Genomic DNA, 24,231 nt, shown 5'->3' with positions numbered 1-24,231 from the left:
CAATCCAAGGAGACCACAATCTTTTAGAAAGCAAAACCCGGGCTTCCCTGGTGGCGCAGTGGTTGAGGGTCCGCCTGCCGATTCAGGGGACACGGGTTCGTGCCCCGGTCTGGGAGGATCCCGCGTGCCGCGGAGCGGCTGAGCCCGTGAGCCATGGCTGCTGAGCCTGCGCGTCTGGAGCCTGTGCTCTGCAACGGGAGAGGCCACAACAGTGAGAGGCCCGCGTACCACAAAAAAAAAAAAGAAAGCAAAACCCAAGATGAGAGAACCCTAGAGGCAAAAGCAATCACTTATAACCATTTATATAGTCATTCTCAATATAAGTGATTCTTTAAAGATTCCTACAGACACTGATTTATTGCTGATTGAAAGCAACTGGACAGAAAGAAAAAAAAGCTGTGATAAGTAGGTAGATAGGGAGGGAGATGCATAAAGTGTGGAGAGAGTAAGGACACAGACATCACTGAAATCATATGCTTCTAGGAACAAGAAGAAAATCAGAATTAACTTCCAATTCAAAAAGTATCTCGAATGAAATGGCTTTAATGCAGCCAGGTTCCTAACAGAGGCATTGGAGATGAAATTGCATTTCTACAAAAAACAATCAAACAAACAAAACAATAAACTACTTCTTTGAAACATTTATTTAATGCTCTATTTGGAATTCTAAATACTCTTACCATAATTTAATAATCCACTCAAATCGTCTTAAAATACAGCTGTTGAAATGCACCCTTTCGATGAAATAGAAGTTCCTATTAAATGGACTTTTATTCAATAATTTAGATAATAACCAATTTATCAAATGCCTATTATGTGCCAAATTTTTACATAGCCTTTAGTAGTTCTATTATCACTATCTGTAAAAGTGGTATAACATATAATCAAATGTGATGCAGTCCATAATCCTTTATCTGTGATTCTATATCCAAAAATCTCTAAACAGCAGAGGATTTTCATAATATCTGACAACAAAATGTGACTTAAACTAGTGTGAGGTCCTTATAGTCTTTAATCAGCCTTTAATTCATAAAAGTATGAATACATTTCACTGCAGAGATAGTGAGGACCTGGCTGTTAAGTCTCTGACCTAATTAATGGTTAAAATACAGCTCCTGCCCTCAATGAACTCAACTCATATTGAAGGAAAAGATAAATACACATTAAAAAAGATTCCAGAACAAGACTGTATGTTCAAGTGACCAGTAAGTGGTACAAACAATAGGCACTGTTTTACTACTTCTGGAGTTCCTGTTTCTGAAACACATCTGGATTTTAAAACAGCTTTGATTCATCCATCACAGCTGAAGGTAAACATGATCACCACTGTCAAGTAAATCAAGACTTAATGATTCTGCAAGGATGTGCTCCTCCGAGATGAATCTGATACAGAGCCAGTCAGTGTAAGTATCCAACACTAACATAGTGAGATCTCAGTGTCAGGAGGGGACCATGGGAATGAAACCTGGTAGTCTCAGAATAAAATGAATTGTGCAAAGGTATGGAGTGAACGGTGCACACTGAAAAGAGCAGGACGAGCGTGCACCCCTTTTCTTCATAGGCTCTTCTCCTGAAGTCCTAGGGTGTGAAGGTCTACAGAGAGCATGTTTGCTAGTTTTTCTAGATCCACTTCCTAAAACAGCTAGCCACAGAATGGGATCCTCTGAAGAAGGTACTTCAGGAAGACCAAAACTCAGGAAAGAGAGGATTCTCCAGCACAGGAACTGGCAGGCACAATACCACAGTAGAGTGTTGGCATGCCAGAGCCATCTGCCAAAACCAGTCCCCCTCCCCGCCACCCTCCATCACTGTAACACATTTGTGGCTGGGCACAAGGTTGCCCAGCCAGACTACACTTCCCAGCCTCCACTGCATATATGAGTGGCCAGGTGACTAAATGCTCTCCAGTGGCAGATGATACAATGATGTGGACCTCTGTCGGGTCTCAGTCTTGAAAGTTAGGCATACACTCCTCAGCAGCATCTTCCCATTTGTAACACAGAGGTAGCTATCACTCAGCTCCAACCACACACATGAGGACAGCACCCTAAGGGATGGCAAATCATGAAGATGAAAGGACCCTGGGCCCCAGAATGTCTGTGTGGATCAGAGCTACCTTGCTGCTCACTCAGGACTACCACATGAAAGAGAAACCTCTATGTTTCTTGAACTACTTTATCATTGGGGCTCTTTACTACTATGGCTTAGTTTTTACCTAACAACACTGGTGAGGAAGCTACATCATGGACTGGCCATCCCACTCCACCTGTCCAATTTCAATAACCCTATGTAATAGGCAAACTCCATCCTGGGAAAATCTAAACAAAACTGCCATGTCTCACCCTCATCTGCATTCTGTGGCTGTAGCCTCACAGAAATAGGAATTCATTCATTCAGCAAACTTTTGAGCACCTACTACTAAATGAAAGGTATTATGCTATACACTAGGAATATATAAGCCAACGTAAAAAAGAAAGCCAAGGGAACCCTCCTTGGGCAGATCCTCTGTTCTGCATGCTTTTCACCCAGAAGTTAAGCTCTAGGTCTTCCTGTCTGTCCTATCTCTAGCACTCTGCAGTGCCTTTTACGTAACAGGCACTAATAAATATTTGTTAGGTGAATGAATTAATAAATCAATAAATTCATCTTATCCTCAATGAATTCAGTCTAAGGGGGGAAACAAAACAATACAATCTAGCACCTCTCACATCATAGGCATGCAATATGGTCAGTGATTTTTAGGAATGAATGAATGTATGGGCATTGAACAACATGACAGCAAATGCTATGGAGGGGTAGGAGGAATTAGAAATCAATATCTTCCCAGAGAAACTGAAATTTGCCATGAGTTCTGAAGGACAATGAGAAGGTAACCAAATAAACAAAGTAAGGAATCAAGAAGATGTAGCGCCCATGCTGTCTGAACATGTTTACTATGCCTGGAACTTAAGGGCAGAGTTCCAATCACACAGTGAACGTATCTAGTGCTCCTTTGAATACCACTGCTTCCACTAATTAAGCCAAAAACTGACTTCTTTTCTTTAGCATTTGCATCATCATATGAACTGCTGTCAATGCAGTGCTACACCCTTCTTTAACTTTCAGATTTAATTTTCATTTTTAAATCTAAAATCAGGATTTATTTGACTAGTTCTAACAAATCCTCCATCATATAATCAAAGAATCTCAAGGTTGGTAGAAATCTGAAAGGTCACCAGATAAACGTTCTGCGAAGTCATTTCTCTTGACCAGCTACAATCAGTTCTTTGCAGTCACATGGAATTTTTATCCTTCTTTTACAGCACTTTATATTTTGTCTCAGAGTATATTTGTTGATGTACACATGCTCGCTCTCCCACTAGACTACACGCTTTTTATGTACAACTCACATTCTTCTTTATCTCATATTCTTCCAGTGCTCAATAATCATAGGCTCTGTATAAAATCATCTTTTAATCCAATCCAACCACATCAGCTCCTGCAGTCCCTGTCAAATCCAACCCATTTGCTTACTCCTGTGTACAGCCTCATTGTTACCTCTGGTAAAGATGAGTTGTTGCACCTTCTTGCCAAGACCCACAGAGCTTCCTTCCTGTTTTTAATGCCAATGATGCCACATTGCTTCTTTTTTCACCTCCATTTCTATGTCATGGATTAGCGCTTAAGACTCCAAATGTTTGAAAAAAATGAAACAAGTTCCAAATAAACCATCCCTTTTGTAAGCTGCAGAATGTCCATATCTCAGAAACTGTCAGATGTTTCCCTGCAGATGTTTTAAGCCTAAAATCATCAATGCCCTTTCCCGTTCCACCTTTTGTCCCTCTGACAAGGTTACTGTGCTTCCTCGAGACTTCCTGTTTGAATAACCACACACTTGGGTGTTCAAACCCCCAGGTGTCCATTATTCACCATAAAAGGGACCTGAGGAAGTAACCAGGCAGTTGAACACAAAATGATCTATGAACAAAAACAGCTGTGTGTTAGCAGGATGGACAAAAAGACAGCAGGGATCTTGACACTGCTGTGAATTTCAAAAACAAGGTCTATTTAGTCAGGCATGGTTAAAAGGCTGCTGATTCAGAGCATTCGTGGCCCATTTCATAATTGAAAATCACTGGAGATGTGAAGAAGTCTTTTTAGTTACCTCCACAGAGTCTCACCCCAACACCAGCCTTCCTAACAGTCTCCGTTACGGGAACAAAGCTGCCTCTCCTTTCTCTCACAGCAATGGCACTACCAACTCAAAGGTTTCACCAAAAAAATTTAATACTTATTTTATTTCCCAGTCCAAAAAGCAGATTCCCCCTTCCCCAAGAGGTTTTCCTATAAAAACACAGGGAAGCACAGATATAGATACACACAGAAGAACACACACAAAGAGGCAAAGAAAACAAGCCTACATTCTCCAAACATCTGGAAAGTATGTTAATATCCAGAATCAGTCGATTTCTGATACCCTAGATTTACCATCCATGCCTTGTGCCAGGATATAAGAACTTTAAAGTGGGCATAAGTATAAAACCAAAGCTTTATCAGAATGGCCGCAAAACTGAATGATTCCAATTGCACCAGGAGTTGATGCTAACTTATTTCTTGCCAAGCAGCAAAAATGCTGAAAACAGTAGTAAAAAAAAAAAAACCCAGCTTGAGCCCCTAAAGCAATCCTGGTAAAGTAAACAAATTTTATTACAGCTGCATTACAGACGGTCTCACAAACTTTCATAATCTGTAACAGAGTTGTAAGAATTTGGTATTTGATAGACTTTCTATCCCATGAACTTATCTAAAATACTTACTATAAATTCACAACTATGCATAGAGACACTCTGAAAGTTAATCCTAGATGCTCAACCCCACAGAACATGACCCCTTTACCATGAAGGGGTAACCACATGACCAAAGCAATTAAAGTAGACAATTGCTCTTTGGTTTCCAACTGTCTCTCCCCACACAATATTCACCTTTAGCCTCATGTTTCCTCCCACCTCCAAAAAGAACACAACTTCAATGAAAATTTCAGAATGCTCATCTCTACCAGATCACGATCTGGCATTTAAATAATAGTAATAATCTAAAAACTTAGCGCTTCCCTGGTGGCACAATGGTTAAGAATCCGTCTGCCAATGAAGGGGACACGGGTTCGAGCCCTGGTCTGGGAAGATCCCACATGCCACAGAGCAACTAAGCCTGTGCACCGCAACTACTAAGCCTGCACTCTAGAGCCCACGAGCCACAACTGAGCCCTCATGCCACAACTACTGAATCCCGCGCGCCTAGAGCCCGTGCTTCACAACAAGAGAAGCCACCGCAAAGAGAAGCCCTCGCACTGCAACGAAGAGTGGGCCTTGCTCACCACAACTAGAGAAAGCCTGCATGCAGCAACGAAAACCCAACGCAGCTAAAAATAAATAAATGTATTTTAAAAAAATTTTTTCATTAAAAAAAATAAAAACTCAGTGACACCAAAACAACAGGACAAGTCACCAGTACTATCAGAATAAGGTCCATAGGAGAAGGAACCACTAGAGGAGGAACAGCAACACTGAAGCATAGATAAACTGCTAAACTAAGGCAACCATACCCTAACTTCTTTGGTAAGAGATTAAGTAAATTAAACCAGGACCCAACCCTAAAACATATTTTTTACAGCTTAAACTTTCCTAAGTTTCCTTCCAACTCCAAAATTATTCTAGTTAGCCACATATTCAAAAGTCCAGAGATGCCAACATTCCAGAAAACTAAAGGTCTAAATGTTGTACAGGATAGGGTCAGAAAACAAAATCCATTTCTAGATCTAATCACTTTACATTGCCAAGCTACTATAACTTACTTCTTAATAGTTTCTGGTAATAAGATGATCTCAGATTTTGAGAACATGTGTGCAGACCATTCCTGCTTCTAATCAGGATCTGTGCTGCCAGAGCAGGAAAACATCATTTCCCAGTCCCTGCCAATGAACAGAAAGCTCAATAAAAGCTGTTCAACTCATTTTCATCAAGCTGTCATGACCCCCTTTTCAAAAACTGTGAAACTCTTCTCTTGGAAATACTTAAGATCCTTGTATTCTCTTTGAAGAAAGTTGATGGAAAAGCCCTTAGAAAATACTTATGCTTCTGTATTTTACCAACTGGCAAAAGGGGTGGGGGCATTTTAAGCCCAATACTCGGCCTCAAATGTAGCAATGGGTGCCATTCTTCCCATAAGAAGTAAAATTGAGCATGTGAATTTAAATATCAACAGTCACTAGGATGTGATGATGTAACCACATGTATCACAGAAATGCAATGTGGACAAAGCAGGTCTGTAAAGAAAGCAGGATTGTGATTCAATAATACTTAATATTGAGTTGTAGAAGTGGAGGTAGTATGCAGTGGGGGAGAAACCCAAAATACAAAATCTAAGTGGGAAATGTAACCCCCTTCTTCAGAGAGGAAGCAAAAAAATTTTTTCTTTTTTTAAATTTTAAGATGTCTAGGAGTCCCCTGATTGAACCTTAGCTCAGGAATGTTCTGGGGAAACTAAGGAGATAAAGAGTGAATGATAGATACACAGATAAGATAGATAGACAGAGTTGTAGATTTACAAACTAACATATACAGAAATCAAAGTGAAGGAAGTCACTTCCGAGCCTGAAAGATGAAACAGTGACAAAGAAATCTCCTGGGACCACAGTAGTTATTTATCAATCAATAAAAGGTGGTTAGACCTTTCAGTTAGCAAACCTGAACAACAAAAAGGCCACCAACTAAGAGTTAGAATTTACTTGAAGCAGAGGAAACGAAGTAGAACCTGGAGATGGCCCTGACAGCCTTATCTTTAAGGATGTCAGATAAAGTAAGCAACTGAACTAACTCAGCCATTCTCAACAACCAGAAAGGAGTCATGGATAAGGCAGAAAGGAGATAAGGTGGCATTCCCCTGACCACCCCTCAGGAAACAGGGTATGTGGTACACTTTTCCTATCATTAGACACTGACAAAACACAGAATCTCATTCTGAAATTCAGTAAATTCCTTAGAAATTCCTAGAAGCGTTAACAGCTAAATATAAAACTAGTATAAGTACCCCAAACCTAGTATTTTCCCATTGCTAACAATCCTCTGTTCTTCACAAATAAGTGGAAAGATCTTTTTAAAAGAGGCACTCCAAATCCAGAGCTCAAGCAGAGATCTGTCAGAGAAACCAGACTCAGTCCTTTGGTTTGGTATACTCTCATTTCACTTTCTAATTAAAGGTCCTCTACAGTTCTCCATCACTTACCACGCTTGTTCTAACATGGCAGAGTGGCAAGAGCATAATCTATCCACAGCAGGTCTGAATTCCAACCTAAATTCAACCTGTTCTACCTTAGAGCAGTCACCAGTCATATTACTATCCATACGGGTAACAGTAGTTTTCAAGATTGTTTTAAGGATTCAAGGAGGCAACCAAAGGGTGCTCAATGAAAGGAAATTTACTTTCTTTTGTTGCCCAGTTTTCATGATCCGCATCTCCTCAGAACCCATCCTCCAAGTCTCTACTACTCCATGAAAAGCAAACAATGCCTTCACCATTATCTGGTTACTTAGACATTTATTCAAACAAATCACCCTTCCTGGAAAGTCCTCCACTCATGTCTACACTCTTCTTCAAGACCCAAGAAGCTTTTCCTGGTTGACTGCCATCGACACTCTTCAAAGTGCTTTGCAGGTTTCCCTCAGCACTTTAAAAAGTTTCAACTGAATTATGTTTATTGTGCTTATATTCTCCCACTGATTTTCTGTACATGAATGTTTTTGTCTTATCCCCTCAAAACACATTACAAATCACCTGAGGATAAAGAGTTTCAACAATATTACCTACACATTCCATATTACAATGCCCATAAGAGAAGAATTTTCTCAGCAAAGAATTTTATTTACAAAAGAACTTTGCCCACTAACTAATTAAAATCCCAATCAAATAGGCTCACCTCATTTTGAGTGGGTCTTTTCACTTAGTTGGAAATACTTCACAAAATTTCATACACTTCTCTAAGAAAGCCACACAACACAGTTCAAGCTTCAGACTTATTTCTTTTTTAAAAAATTTATTTATTTATTTTTGGCTGCATTGGGTCTTTGTCGTGGTGCACAGGCTTCTCATTGTGGTGGCTTCTCTTGTTGCAGAGCACAGGCTCTAGGTGCGTGGGCTTCAGCAGTTGTGGTACACAGGCTTAGCTGCTCCGTGGTATGTGGGATCTTCCCAGACCAGGGATCGAACCCGTGTCTCCTGCATTGGCAGGCAGATTCTTAACCACTGCACCACCAAGGAAGCCCCAAATGTATTATTTCTAAACGGCTCAATGAGAAGAAGCCACTATCTAGAACATGTCGAAGGAAGGAAGATGGGGTCTTCACATTATACATTTTATGCAATATGTGGAATATTTCGTTTTCACTGTAGAGTTTAAGTAACAACTTTTATAAAAACCAGAATTGTAACAAAAGCACATGCCAAAGGGACATTCTTAGAGAACTCTCTAAACTTGCCCCCCAAAACACAAACTTACCATTTATCACTTCAAACCACCAAGCACCAACCAAATCTATCACCTGGCTAAAGGTAGTCGTGAGAAGAGCAAAGAGAACTTGCTCTTCCTGCACACCTGTCCACACTCCACTTCCTGAGACTTACCACGAAGCTCACCTGAATGCTTTTCTGAACGCACTCTGTAGGTACTTCAAGTAAAATCAGCTGATACCTCAATGAAAATCAGCTGGTTGGCTTGTTTTGTGTCCCTTCACTCAAAAAACATTTCTCAAAAAACATTTCACTCAAAAAACATGCCTATTGATGCCAGCAACTGCTGGTAGGGTAGAAAGACCGTACAAGAAATAGAACTTAGATGATTATGTCTTAGATTCTGTGCTCTCCTATTTTAAACCAAAATCGTACCCCAAACTAACAAAATCACCTATTTATTTTTTGTATTTTAATAGGTTGAAACTTTTAATTCTTTTTTTCTAATTTGAAGAATTTAGATACAACAAAGTACACAAATATTAAATGTACAGCTCTGAATCTGTACATATGTATACACCTTTGTAACCTCCATGCAGGTCAAGATACAGAACGTAAAGTGGGAACTATAAAGGAGAAAAAAAAAAGACTGATTACTAGCTGTGTCTCTGAAAACACTGACAGGCATCTCTGTAGTCACTGCCTTGGGCAATCGCTCTGGTTAGCAGAAACCTTCACATACAATGTGATTTATCATCATGAACAAAATTCATTGAGTCCCTAACTCTATACAACAGAGTAACTCTATACAATACCACTTGTATTTTTTATTTCAAGAAATTTAAAAAAAATGTGAAGGAGGTTGATTCTGAATCCTTATTTCCAAAAACTTTCAAAACAAAAAGAAGATAAAATAACAAAAAAAAAAAACCCACAAAAAAAGAGGATACAGCAAAAATCCAATGTTGACTGCAATATAATAGGAAGCAGCCATGCAGCTGGAAACAAAGAGTAAAAGAAGGGAGCTGAGGGACTAAAACTCCTAAAGTTTTAAAAGAAATAATGTAAATCCCCTCCATCTCCCAGCCTTGCCACAAAAGATCTGAGACTGCCATTGTCTAAGAAAGAGATAAGTCTGCTTTATTTTATTTCATGAATATGTAGCTGCATAGGGCACCAGGCTGACTGGACCCAGTTATTTTAGGCTGGCCTCCTGGAAGAGCCCATGGAAAGAAAAGCAGATGTACTTAATTAGTGTCACCACAGTCTGGCACAAGACTCTAAAACCTCAGTGACATTTCTATAAATGAGTTTTCTGCTAACTCCATTTAGCAAGCTGTCCGTTTTAGGCCCAAATGAGCAAACATCTAACTTTATCATTTTACAAGAAAGGAGATGCTTGCAAATCTTAGCAAGGCCCTCTTACAAATCTCAGGGCAAGAAACAGGCAAAGTAATAGAACCGGCACACAGTCATCTTGAAATTTTATCCTTTGACAATTTAAGATAAGGGACAGATTAATCCCTTATTTTAAAAAATCCTCTCTGGAATTTTGGGCAGTAAAAATAAACAAACAGTTCTGCTCTAAACTTTAACACTTTTCCCTAAAACTCAAACAGACCAGCAGTGGAGCTGTCAATTAAGTACAGCTGGAAACAAGCAACAAGGAAAGAAGCATCTGTTGGTTCTGCTGCCTGTTAAATCTAGGCAAATAAGTGGTTATTATTCATCTGTCTAACCACTTTAATGTGGTTCTTCACTATCCTGCAGAGAAGGCATACTTCAGTATGCTGGTCTCCTGAGTGTACCCATAATGAATTAAATAAACTAAAAATGATGCCACACACAATAAGCAAATAAGATATTTCACTGCAACCCTTCTCCACAACTGCTTAATAATACCCTTTTAGAGTCTATTTCAACAACAAACATGTGAATATATATTTTAAAATAAAATTTATGTCCATTTCTAAAGAAAAAACACACAACATTAACATTAAAATTTCAGAAACATATTCACATGTGAGATTCAAACCTGAGCAAGTAGTTTACTCATAAAATTTATCCAGCTGACTTCAAATCATATAAAAGTCTAATTTTTACACCAAAAAAGGACAGTCACAGATCTTTCAATTCCGTATCAGTTCCATACCCAACTTAGTACTTTTTTATAAAGCTACAGAAATAAAACAACCAAGTACCACATTCACAGTGGCATAAATCTCAAGAAAATGCAGAGATGGCACTGATAAAAATAAACTCAAGTTCAAAAGTGTTACTGAGAAGAATATAAATTAATGTGCAGTGTTTTGGGACTTCTTATAATTCAGGCATTCATTTATTTACTCACTCTTCATATATTTACTGAACACTATGCCAGACACACTGTTAAGCAAACCCTCCAGCCTCGTGAATGCTTTGTGTGTGTGCACCTTTTTTTTTTTTTTGCGGTACGCGGGCCTCTCACCGTTGTGGCCTCTCCCGCTGCAGAGCACAGGCTCCAGACGCGCAGGCTCAGCGGCCATGGCTCACGGGCCCAGCCACTCCACGGCATGTGGGGTCTTCCCAGACCGGGGCACGAACCCGTGTCCCCTGCATCGTCAGGCGGACTCTCAACCACCGCGCCACCAGGGAAGCCCTGTGTGTGCACCTTTTACCTAAAAACTTATTATATAACATTGAACGTATCGGTCTAGAGCAGAGGTCACCAAACTTGTCCTGTAGAGGGTCAGAGAGTAAACATTTTAGGCTTTGTGGGCCAGGACTTATTGTTACAATTACTCAACTCTGCCTTTGTAGTGCAAAATCAGCCAGAGACAATATGTTAATAAATGAACTTGACTGTGTTTCAATAAAACTATGGATACTAAAATTTGAATTTCATATAATTTTCACATGTCAGAAAATATTTTTCTTCTTTTGATTTTTCAACCAATTAAACATGTAAAAACCATTCTTAGCTCATCACCCATACAAAAATAGGTGGCAGCCCCGGGCTGGATGTAGTCTGTGGGCTATAATTTGCCTACCCCCAGGCTAGAGACCTAGGTCTCCACATCTAAGCCACAAGTTCCATGAGGTCAGGGCAATGTCCAATGAATCATTATACACCCAGGAATCTGTATGGTGCTGAGGCATAGCAAGCAATTAACTAATGTTAGTTATATTCAACTAAACTAAAAAGATGACTAAGTCCCCGACCCTGCCTTCAAAGACCTCATGGTCTAGAAGTGGAGACAGACAAGTAAAGAAACAAGACAATACCATGTGATAAGTGCTGTGGTAGATACCTACAGGGTCGTGTGAGTAGGACACCTAATCCAGGCCAGGGAGAGAAAGAAACTGGAGAAGGATTCCTGAAGGTGATGACACCTAGAAGTGTCAAACCAAAGAAACAGCCCTTCAAGCACATGAAATGACAAAAGATAAGCCTAGAGGTTATAAAGGTCCGGATCCTAAAGTACATTATACACCATGCCAAGGCATCTGGATTTTATCCTAAAGGCTTGAGGAATCACTACAGAATTTTTAGCTGGGAAACGATATCATCAGATTTGCATTTTAGAACTATTGCTCAGTCCAAAGCGATGGCTGCCTGAATAGAAAGAGCAAAACTGAAGGCAGAAAGATCACCAATTCCTTAGCAAGTTGTTGCAGTAATCAAGGTGAAATTCCATGGGGGGTTACAGTAAAGCAGATATAAAGATAAGGATCCAAGAGACATGGCTGGATACAGGAAGTGAAAGTGGAGTCTTGGGCAGATTGTAGTAAGGATGGGTGGGAAAGAAAGTGGTGGAGTTACAGCTGCCCAGAGACCCAGCAGTGGATGCTATCTGCTGGCCAACCAGAGTAATCTTTACTGATGAAAGCCTATGAAGCATGGTTCTTGGCAAAAGATTGGTTGAGAGCCTCAGGAATAAACAGTAGTGCTGTTCATTAAGATACAGCTTTGAACTGGATAAGACAGTAAGGAATGAATTTAGTTTTGGACATGGCCTCTGGACATATCAAACTGACCATGTCCCACATGGGGAAAAAGCTGTCCTGAAGATACAAATTTAGAACTTATTGATTTGCAAATAGTAATGGAAGCCTTGAGATTTAGAGGACTTCATTCAGGGAGAGTGAGTAGCATGAAGAAAAAAAAAGGAATCGAGAAACATAAATGAAAAGGAACAGAGGGAACAGGAGGAAAACCAAGGGAGTCTAGTATCTCTGAATCAGTATGTACACGAACTTGTATTGATATTTTAAAGTTGCCCTGGAATAAACTAGTCATTCTTCTGAGAGATTTGTTAGGGAAACGAAGAACTGCAGGAGCTAGTATGTTAGACTGAGTCAAAAACCTACCTCCACCATAATTTTTGGCAAATCATAACTTCAGGACCCTCATCTTTGCCTTCCCTCACTGAGTTATGAAAATCTAATCAGTGATAAACTGGAGGCTTTATAAACTGTAAAATATTATAAAGGAACTCCTGATTTATTATTGTAATGGCATTACATCTGGGTATGAAAATTCCATCTAACAGAGTATAAACTTCTGAAGAATGGACCTTCAATCTTCTATACCTTTCTATCAGGTACTGCACCACGTATTTATTAGGTATTTAAAATATGTTTGCAGAATATTTGGGAGTAACGTAAGAATGTATGCACAGGGAAAGGAGTGCATAGCAAAAGGCATGTCCAACTTCCTAAAAGGATTTAGAATTGAAATAGTCAAACTTTATCCCTCCCACAAATGTGGCCAATGACAAAATAATGGGGGGAGGGGAGCTCACAGCTCCAAATTTTCTCCTAATGTGTAAACTGTTTTTCTGAATGCTTTAGAAACATGAAAAAGGTATTTACGGAAAAAGCAGTGAATTGTAGAACAGGAAAACAGCCAACAGCAACTTTATAAAACTGTGTTCACCAACTGCTGGCCACTAAAGAAGAGCTCCTTAACTCCTCAAGTTGAAACCTGCAAAATGTAAATCAGGCCTTTGTAAGACAAACTAAAATAGTGTCCCCTCAGGGTGCACAAATACCACAGTGAAGTCACCAGAATTCTAACAGAGTCAGAACCTACCTCGCAAAGATATTCTCGGGGAAAAAAATTTGCTGTTTGTTTCATGTTAAATACACACTAAGGGGACCAAACAGAATAAAATGTAATACCCTTATATAGCAATTATTATGATTTAGACACACAAAAACAATATTTAGATACAGCTTAAAAGCGTCATTTAATCACTGTCTGCTCTTAAAGCTTATAAGGAGCTTGGACACCAATCTGGCAGACTGGACACCCAGTCTGCCAAGTTTTCATCTACAGTGACTATCAAGTTAATTAAAGGGGCTGTTTAATAAAAGGCAAATCCTCAGATACAATCTTACTATCAACTACTCTGCTGATAAGGATAAAACTTATTATAACTTATTACAAAACACAAAAGCCAAACTTTTAAAAAGCAATTGAATAATTCATATAGGAGTTAGGAGAGAAGATCCAGAAGTGAAAGGTAAAATAAGAAAGACTTCTTTTTAGAAAAGGATGCCTTGCTGAGATTTCTCTCCACAATAGGCAGAAAATGCAGTTCTGATGCCCATAGCAACTTTAACTCATTATATCTAAGCATACATTGCACCCTGTACCCCGGATTACTGTAAATGGTGCTTAAGACATGGCTGCTTACAGAAACAATGCTGATTTTCCTGGCTTTTGTACAAGTGATGATAATGGTACAATCACCTAATTTGTACTTGCCATCTGTTAAAATATGCCTCACCCCCCAAAAAGGGTACCAGTTAAAATGATTGTGTAATTTTATACATACATGTGTATGCATGAAATGTTTCTGGAAGGTTACATAAAAAATTGTGAGCGACAGTCTCTAGGGCAACTTAGCAAATGGAGAAGAAGAGACTCACTAGTCATTATACTGTTTTAATTCACTATGTCATGTTTTACTTTTACACTAAAAAAAGTCTTAGGATCACTGGCAAAATATGTATATTTCTTGTGACTACTTAACTGCGATCTGACTTTGCTTATTTTAAAGTTTACTGTGCTTAAAGTTCAACATCAAAAGGAAGGCTACAAAAGTGGTGGCTAGACCTAGTTCTTTCACACTGCTCCCTTCGAGTTTCACATGTTCTGTAAGGGCAAAGCACAATATGCATCACTTGTTTAAGGGTATGTGAAATTTGAACTGGATGGGAGATTTAATAGATGCACAAACAGTCATGGTCCTTGAATTCATGGGAAATAATTAGTTAGCTAGAGCCCATGGAGTAACTGGAGTTAGGGAGTGAATATGCTGAATATCAAAACACACAATAATACATAAAGCCCTGCCTATCTGTCATTAAGTTATAGATCATAACATTCATGAATACATATATCCTTGTCATGAAAAAAGAGAGGGGAGAGAGAAAGAGATTGAGACATCAACGCCACTACACACAAATCTCCCTCCCCTTCCCCATCTTCTCCACACAGTTTCCTCCAGGACAGCATTTCTGATGCAACAACAAGTACAATAACTTCTAGTCAAGTTTTTTAGAAATTGTCTATCTAAAAATCTTCAAGTAAATGTTCTTACAGTATTTGTATGAAAACTATTTTAAATAACTTTTATTTACTTAGAAGTTTTAAATCTATAGTTTTATGAACTTCATTTAGCAAGAATGTTACCAAAAACTGAAGAATTTTTCAGCAAAACAAGTTCAAGCATATATAACATTTTCAGAGTAAAAAGTCTTTCAAGCTTTTTAATCACTAGGACCCAAAGCTCATATATCGGCCTCCCAGTAGTAGCAACCTAACTTGACGGATACTATCTTACCTAACACATTATCTTTGTAATAAGAAGTAATCACTGAGTAATCTACCTTCCTCTACCATCACCTGAAATAACCTTTTGCTACATAGTGCTCACAGCAGAAAATTCAGAAGGTCCAGATTGACAGCCCTATCTTTACCTAAATAAGAGATTCTTATTCAGAAATTTTCAGTTGAATCTCAGGCATTTGAGACATCAAGGCTGTGCTTTTGCTTTGAAATTTTTAATATTTCTAAATACATAAAATAAATAAGACGTTGTAGGCATTCAAAATTCAACACAGAAGCTTTAAAAAGACAAAAAAAATTTTTTAAATAATTGGATACAAATTTCAAAACTAATCTTGGCCAAGTTTAAAAATACAACACTTAGGAGAAAAGTGATAAAGAGCATCCCCACAAAGTCTTAGGAGGCCCTAGGTCTCTTGCAGAATCTTTAGAAAGGCACCTGTTCCAAGATACTGCTTAGTTCCATGTTTCCAATACCTTTGAAAAACTGAACTCAGTTTATTTCTTCCATCTCTGAAAAACAGGTGCCTTAGAGTTCCAGTTTATGAACTTATTTTTGAAAAGTTTCATCCTCCTAATGACTTGTCTACAAATAAAATGATATTTACTACAAAGGTGCTAAATACTGTTTTTCTAAAACTTGCTCCACACACAGCAATTTAACTCCACTTTTCAAAGTACTTTCTCTAGAATCTTGATGCTTTCATAAAATTTAATGTATCAGAGAGCAGTGGAAAGAAAAATACAAAAACCACGACCAAAAGAACCATGTGCCTACCAAACGTTCCTTTCAAAGATTCCCCAAATAATGTTACTAGCCTTATAGAATTATACTGCTTTGATAGAAGAATGGCGTGGCACGCTGTTCGCTCTGGAAGTTCATTACTACCAGCTACTGGTCTGCAACGGGACTGAAGCTCTGCCCGTCAATGCCAGTTTCTCACGCATGTTACTCTGTTAAACACAATAACGAATCATTCTGCTTGTTTGTATATTTCAACGATGAAGAAAAACTGACCCAGATCAAACATGGTTTTTAATACTCGGGGATAAACATATCCATCCTCGTCCACCACCCAGTAATGAAGTTTTCTATACATTCCTTTCCTGATTGCTAAAAGGTCACTTACACATGCTTCTACACTTGCTTTGAATCAAAGCAAAAGGAAAGACAGTGAGGAGAGCCTTTTTACTCAGGGACAAAACTGTACCCAACAATTACAGTGCGTGCAGATACTTCCTTTTGTTTTGTCTGTACCAGGATTATCAGTGAAATCGCTCTGTGGCCCTTAATTAAAGCTGAACAACTTTAAAGAACAATAACTTTAAAAGTGAACTTCTATTTTAATTACACATAGGCAACAGCGGTAGTAAAGTCACTTGCTCCCCTCAAATCCCCTTAACTTAGACCCTTTCCTCTCTAGCTTATTCAGCAAAGCAAACAGCAATCACCCTCAACCGTGGAGAGAAAGACTTTTAAAACAAGGTAAAAGTGCTAAAGGTGGACAAGCGAGGAGGGGGGTTTCTGATTAACGCTTCAGGAACGAGGGACCAAAACAGCCGAAATGGCGAATAATCAAGGGGGCGAAAATCCGGCTAAGTTATTGATAGACTAGGAAAGCAAACAGAGAGAGATGCTGGCGGGAAGCATCTTGGCTCGCGGGATGTTAAGTGCTAGATCTAGTTTAGAAGTTGGAGAAGGGAATTTTTGTGTGGCCCATGCTGGGGAGCAGAGAGCCACCACGCGGCTGTTTGGTCCCCGCAGGCTGGGTGAGGGGGTGAGCAGTAGTACGGGATGGGGCTGTCACCGCTTACCCAGATGCAGCGTGAGGTTGATGGAGGTGGGGTACTGCACCCCGGCCAGCATGGTCTGGCTCTGCCACCAGGTGGTGTCGGCCTGGTTGTTGTAGTCCGTCAGGAAGGCTGCCCCGTGCTGCAGGTGGGGCTGCCCGGCGTCGCACAGGTGACAGGACTTGGTGACCCCGGTCACCCCGGTCTGCACACAGTACTCCTCGGGCGGAGTCCCGCACGTGTTGGTGGCCACCACGGTCACGTTGAAGGCGGCGTTGACGAATTCGGGCATGCAGCGCTGCGACCGCCCGCCCTCGTCCGTGCACTCGTCCATGGCTGCCCGGGCGCAGCCGGCCGCAGCGGCCGCCAGCACAGCCAACACCCGCCAGAGGCCGCCCCGCGGCCGCAGCGCCGGCGCGGCCGGTTTGCTACCCCTCATCCCGCCGCCCGCGCGCTGGGCCACGGCAAAGGCAAGAGCGCGGGCGCGCTCCTCTCGCGCAGCGGCGTCCCTCGGAGGCCGCTCAGCAGGCTGAGCCTCGGGGCCCAGTGGCCGGACTCTCCGGACGGGCGGTGGCGGCGGCTCGCAGCGGAGAGGCGGTCCGGAGGGCGCCCCTGGCGAGAACTGCGCGGCTCGCTAACCACTGCCCCGCACGCCGCCTCCGCGCCTCCCTCTCCCACCCGGGACACAGCCGGCACTCGCCACCGACCCCTGACTTCCGAGCGCGTACCCGAGCGCGCGCCCCCGGGGAGGAAGGAGCAGGGGGTGGGATCGGCAGGGTGGGGTGGGGTCTGGCCGAGGAGAAAGCCCAACCCCGGCGTCCTCTCAGTAGCTCCCGCGGCCCCCGTAGCCGCTCCCCCGCTCTCCACGCGCGGTGGACTGCGCGTCCGCCCCGGCAACTCACGGCGGCGGCGGCGGCGGCAGCGGCGGGGGCGGTGACATCTCGCGCTCGAGCCCGCGGCGCGCGATCGGCGGGGGAGGGGCCTTGAGGGGCGCGAGGGGTAGGCGGGGAGCGGGAGGAGTGGGGAGGGAGGGGCGGCGGGGCGGTGCATGCCGGGAGGGAAAGAAAGGCAGCGGAGAGGCAGCTCCCAGCCGGGAGGTGGACGCTACGGTCGCCTGGCGCTGAGTCCCCGGAAGACTCGGGATTAGGGGAGGGGGTAACGCAGGGGGCCTTAAAGGGGCGACGCCGGAGGGGTGAGGTCGCTCGGAATCGGCCTTTGGGCCCCACGCCGTTCTGGGCCGCAAGAGCGCGGATCCCTGCCCCGCCAGGTGTCAGTCCTTGCGTCCAGCCGGCCGCACCCCGGGCCAGGGACCAAAGGGACCCGATGGTGGGGGCTGCCCGCAGGCTCTTCGCTCCAGCCGGCCGCCCCGGGAATGCCCCCTGCCGCTCGGGGCCGGCTCCAGCTCTTTCCGAAGAGCGGTCCCGGGGTGTCAGGGGTCTGACATGGTGGTCCCCGGAGAATATAGGGCCTGGTCGCAGCATCATAATGAGTTTTCTGAAGCGATTTCCTGCCTCTGAATTAAAGTATAACCAGTCGTTTAACAGGCGCAAGGAAGGAAGTGAAAAGGCTGGGAATGGAATGACATTTTTCCCCTGGGTACGCAGACCCACTGCGAAATTCTTCCACTGTGTTGTTTATGTTCCCCAGCTTGCCTTTAAAAGACTCGAAATTATCTGGATCTGACATCCTCCTTTTCGGGCCTGCTGAGTCACGGAATATTCTCCGTGCCAGGATGACTCAGTTCACAGAACCTGAGCCAGAACATCATGAGGTTTAGTCCGAGATCAGAACCTGGGCACTTAACCAGTGCTGATAACGACAAGCAAAGACGCGAAGGGAGGGTGCCGTAAAAGTGGATGACCCGAGGCGGCGTTTTTTAAACCTTTGGAGTCCCCAGGCAAAGTGGGTGTACGTTGGGGATGCTCCTGAGGCAGTTTTTTTCTTTTTCTGTTTTCTATTTTAATATTCAAGCTCGTAACAGTAAAGTGAGAATAATAAATACACTGGGGGCGGAAGGCGGGGGTGGAGAATACCTAGTTTTGGACCCAGTAGTCCCGTTAAGAGAGGGATGGTGAGGATGTGAAATAATGAAATAAATAAATGTTAGGTTACTGTGGTTGGGGTCAGTGTTAACTCTAGGAGGACCTTAAGGATAATGGTTTGGGGGAGGGGAGCAGATTAGGGGACGTGTCAAATGGTGAGCTTGGTTAGCAAATACAAGGATCACTTATATTGGTAGTTTATTTGATGAGATGGGTAGAGATCATGCATGACTCAGAGTCTCTAACTCCTCGCCCCCTGGCATCTACTCTTTGGGAAAGTTATGGAGCTGTGGGTAACAATGTTTTAATCCTTTCACGTGTGAGTGGAAGCAAAATAAATTTATTCATTTATACCTAGAGGGGATGCTATTCTCTCTCAGTCCTTGATTGTTCTTGGGAACAAACGAGGGCATACAGGACAAAGATAAGATGTTAGCTGTAAATAAAGCTACAGATATTTTAATAACTATATTTAAATGCGTATATTAATACATTTGCCTGATAAATTTTCAGTATTTTATTAGGTATTGGCAAACCAAACAGTGGGTCTCCTTTCGTTTTCCACCAGGTCAATAGTTGGGTAAGGAGACCCCAAAGGCTGCGAATCAACATAAATGTTTGTCACTGCTCCCTTTTAGGTTCTAATGTCCAAGGGTTAACTACAAGCTCTTACTTATGCTTACCTACCCCACTGTTTCATTACCAGAATGTCATCTGGTATTTGTAAAGCACATAAAGAGACTTTGAATTGATTTCTGAATTGTATTGCTCATCATGAGAGTGTGACAAGGAGATATCTATTTTGAAGTGAGGTAAGAATGTAACCAGTATGCTTGATGATAAAAAATTTTGCTCCATTGTCTGAATCCTGATTCAAACAAACTAATGTTTAAAACAAAATTTTTAAGACAACTTGGGAAACTCAAACACTAATTAGATCTCTGATGATAACAAATTAAGTATTTACCTGGAGATGCCACTGTTGACTAAATAGACTTGAGTGTGTTTTTTTTAAGTGAGAGTGTGTGAGATTTTCTTTACTTCAAGTTGCCCTGTTTTTTTCAAAAAAATTCCGGAGCCCTTAATACATGTTCTTAGCTGCTGGAAGCTCCATTATTTGGTGAACAAATGTGGTGTTTAGAAGAAAAACGTGAAGGTGTGGGTGAAATGGGTTCAGATCCCTCAAAAGATGATCTTAGTGCCCAATCACCAGTGCCTCTATGCTGAAAGAAAGGTAGGATGAGGGAATGTAGTCGTTTATTGTACATACAAAAGACCTCCAAAAAAATTTTTTTAATTCCACTTAAAATTTCAGAGAAAAGAGCTTTCCCCATCAGGATCTGTATACTCAATTTCAAGGAAGGATCCTGATTTCCCTGACTTGGGTCACTGCAAATTCCTGAGCATACCCATCCCTAGTGAGGGGAATAGAGTAATGTGATTAAGCAGCCCACCAGAAAACCATGGAGTTTAGGAAAAGCAGTTCTCCAAGGAAACATGTTGCTGTTGCTAGAAGGGGGCAGGTTGCAAGGCAGAAAAAAACACACCAGATGCCCACTACATCAAGACTGAGACTATGTCATATAATTAGAAAAATAATTTAAAATGTTGTATTGACCTTTTCAGATTGCCACTTGGCCCTTTTTTATCCTTTTATAATTACCAATGTGTTTATTTTTCCATTCCTTAGTCTTTTTGACCTCGTTTCCCTATATTCTTCCCAAGCCTAAACACCACTATACTATAAGCTTTATCTTTTATATTTAGCATGCAACTTGAAGGTAACAGTTACAACTAATTATGTAATCATGTTAGTCTATATTTACATTCTGTTTTATACTTTTCAAAATGTAATAACTCTGAAGCAAAGAATATTGATTGTGTAGAGTTGAGGAAACAGGATCAAAGAGAATAAGTTACAGCAAAGTCAAAACGGGAGACTGCACTTTGTGGCTCCCTGTCTAGTGTTGTTTTCTTTTCTGTGTGTAAAGATCATTGTAGAGAAGAGGGAAAAGGAAGAGCTTTCCCAAACTTCCAAGGTTTTGAGGTTATCAAGTGGGAATTTTTAATTAGGTGAAAATTAATATGATACTAGAAGAGAATTACAATATCCCTCTTCAAAGTTAGGCTAACTACCAATGATTCTTGGTGTTAGGTTTATACATCCTGCTTGGGTCCTTGTTACAAGTCCAAGCATAACAAGATAATATATCATTGTGGCCAGGCTCAGGTGAAGACAGGATTCCTCTTATATGAGGTAAAGCCCATCCTTCCCATCTAGCCCCCCATACCCAATTTAAGCCATCTTTACATTGTGATACTAGTTTTAAAAGGAAGAGAGGAAAAAAAAAAGGACACATAATACATAAGATTTAAACTAGAATTTTCTTATTATAAAGACAATTTTAAAAAGAAATATTTCCGGGGCTTCCCTGGTGGCGCAGTGGTTGAGAATCCTCCTGCCAATGCAGGGGGCACGGGCTCGAGCCCTGGTCCGGGAAGATCCCACATGCTGCGGAGCAACTAAGCCCGTGCGCCACAACTACTGAGCCTGCGCTCTAGAGACTGCAAGCCACAACTACTGAGCCCGTGTGCCACAACTACTGAAGCCTGTGCACTTAGAGCCCATGCTCCACAACAAGAGAAGCCACTGCAATGAGAAGCCCACGCACCACAATGAAGAGTAGCCCCGCTCGCCACAACTAGAGAAAACCCGCACGCAGCAACGAAGACCAAGGCAGCCAAAAATAAATAAAATAAACTAATTTATGAAAAAAATATTTCCAAAAGTTAGGAGCAAAGTCGAACCCCTCCCCCACCCAAAATCTTCCCATCAAAGGAACAGAAAACTTCATATCTCAAAAATTGTGTTATTCTGCTAACCAGATGTGGAATGCATCCTACTGTAGAGAACAGAGGGATAAATAATCTTTTATACACAGATGAAATGGCTTTACTGTGGGAACTCAGAATGTCTTTAATAAGTTGTTGACCAATAATGGTTAAATACTGTTAGAAAGGGTAATTCTTTCAAAACCAAAGTTATTATTGGTAGTTTTCTCCCAACATTTAATCACATTATAGTTCATTACCTCATTCAATTACTTAGATATATACTGCAACAATTTTTTGGAGGATGTGCCTAGAAATTTTATTGTTCAGAATTAGAAGTTCACAGCTCTTTGAGCGAAACTCTCTTTGGGGTATGATAATACCAGCTTTATATTTTTTTCTCGTTGAATTTGTTATGGTCCTCATAAAGAGCTCAAAGGCCTCCATCTCTAGTTTATATATGCATTTGAACAAATACTAAATTACTTTGTCCTTCCACCCAAATTTTGTTTATTGTAACAACCAAATTAAAGCAAGATTTTAAAAACTTCATCCATAATTATACTACACTAAAATGACTTTTCTTTTATCAGAACTCCCTCTCCCAGTCCTAATCATTCTTTTATTTTAATAGACATCTTTTATTGAAGTACAGTTTACGTACAAAAAACACACAGATTCCAGGGTATAGTTCAATAGTTCATATCACGAAGTGCACACACTTGTGTAATCACTACCCAGGTCCAGAAATAGAATATTGCCCTAACCTAAAAGCTCCATCATGTCCCCTGACAATCAGTATCCCTCCCTCCTCCCCAAATGTAGCTTCTATCCTTACTTCTGTCACCATAGATTAGTTTTGCTTGTTTTCGAATGCTATTTAAATTAAATCACACAGTATGTGTTTTGTGTGTGGGTGGCTTCTTTGATCAATATTGTGTTCTTGGGGCTTCCCTGGTGACGCAGTGGTTGGGAGTCCGCCTGCCGATGCAGGGGACGCGGGTTTGTGCCCCAGTCCGGGAGGATCCCGCGTGCCGCGGAGCGGCTGGGCCCATGAGCCATGGCCACTGGGCCTGCGCGTCCAGAGCCTGTGCTCCGCGGGGGGAGAGACCACAGCGGTGAGAGGCCCACGTACCGCAAAAAAATATATAATAATAAAATAAATAAATATTGTGTTCTTGATATGAATCCATCATGTATGTAGCAATAGTTCACTATTTTTCTTTGTTGTGTGGTATTATATTGTATAAATAAACTGTAATTTGTTCATTCTATAATTGGTGGACATTTCAGTCATTTTCAATTTGGGGCTATTATGAATAATGTTACTATGTTACTATCAAAATTTTTGTCCTTTGGAAATACACACACACATACACACACATTTGTGAATACATACCTAGAAATGGAATTCCTGGGTCATAGGATTAGGCATATATTCAAATTTAGTAGATATCACCAAACCGTTTTCCAAACTAGTTGTGCCAATATTCCCTCCCACCAACTGTGTGTGAGGGTTGTAGTTGCACCATATCCTCAGGAATGCTTGGTATTGTCAGTCTTTTTAATCTATTCTAGGCTAACATTATTATGGTATTGGTGCAGAGCTTGAGAGCCTCTCATTCTGGTTTGTATATGTATTTGAACAAATGATGACTTACTTGTATCATTGGGTGTGTAGTATTGAACTGTGACTTTAATTTCTAATTCCTTGATTACTGATTAGACCAACACCTTTTTCATATATTTATTAGCCATTTGGGTATTCTTTTTTGTACATTTTTTCTTTTTTTGCTCATTTTTCTGTTGAGTTGACTGTCTTCTTCCTATTGATATGTAGGTATTCTTTATACATTTGAATATAGGCCCCTTTTCTGGTTCTATGTGTTGCAAATATCTTCCTTCACTCTGGTTTGTTAATAGTGTCTCTCCTTTTTAAACTTTTATTATCAAAAATACAAATATAAATAAAAGTGGAGAGAATTATGCAGTGAAACCCCAGCTTCAAAAAAGATTTTTTGATTTAAGACCGATCTTATTTCAGCTATATTTCCTCATTTCTCCCCAACCCCACTACCATCACCACTTAATTATTTTGAAGCAAAATCACAGATACTATACTATTTTTTCTTCCAGTTTTATTAAGATAAAAATGATATAGAGCACTGTATAAGTTGAAGGTGTACAGCATAATGATTTGACTTACACACATTATGAAATGATGACCACAGTAAGTTGAGTGAACAT

At 41.0% G+C, this 24,231-nt stretch overlaps 1 protein-coding gene across 1 annotated transcript in view; it reads right to left on the bottom strand.

Moving 5' to 3' along the window:
- The window catches only part of LAMC1 (laminin subunit gamma 1), a 125,785-nt gene extending 108,139 nt beyond the window's left edge, over positions 1-17,646 (bottom strand). Inside the window, exon 1 of the mRNA XM_081223572.1 lies at positions 17,135-17,646. Coding sequence (XP_081079698.1) covers positions 17,135-17,549 — 415 coding nt within the window. The 5' untranslated portion in view covers positions 17,550-17,646. The remainder of the gene's footprint in view (positions 1-17,134) is intronic.
- Between the last annotated feature and the right edge of the window lie 6,585 nt (positions 17,647-24,231).

Source organism: Mesoplodon bidens (assembly GCF_964165515.1).
Source record: "Mesoplodon bidens genome assembly, chromosome: 2".
Taxonomy (NCBI): Eukaryota; Metazoa; Chordata; class Mammalia; order Artiodactyla; family Ziphiidae; genus Mesoplodon; species Mesoplodon bidens.
This window is presented reverse-complemented; position numbering and strand designations above follow the sequence as displayed.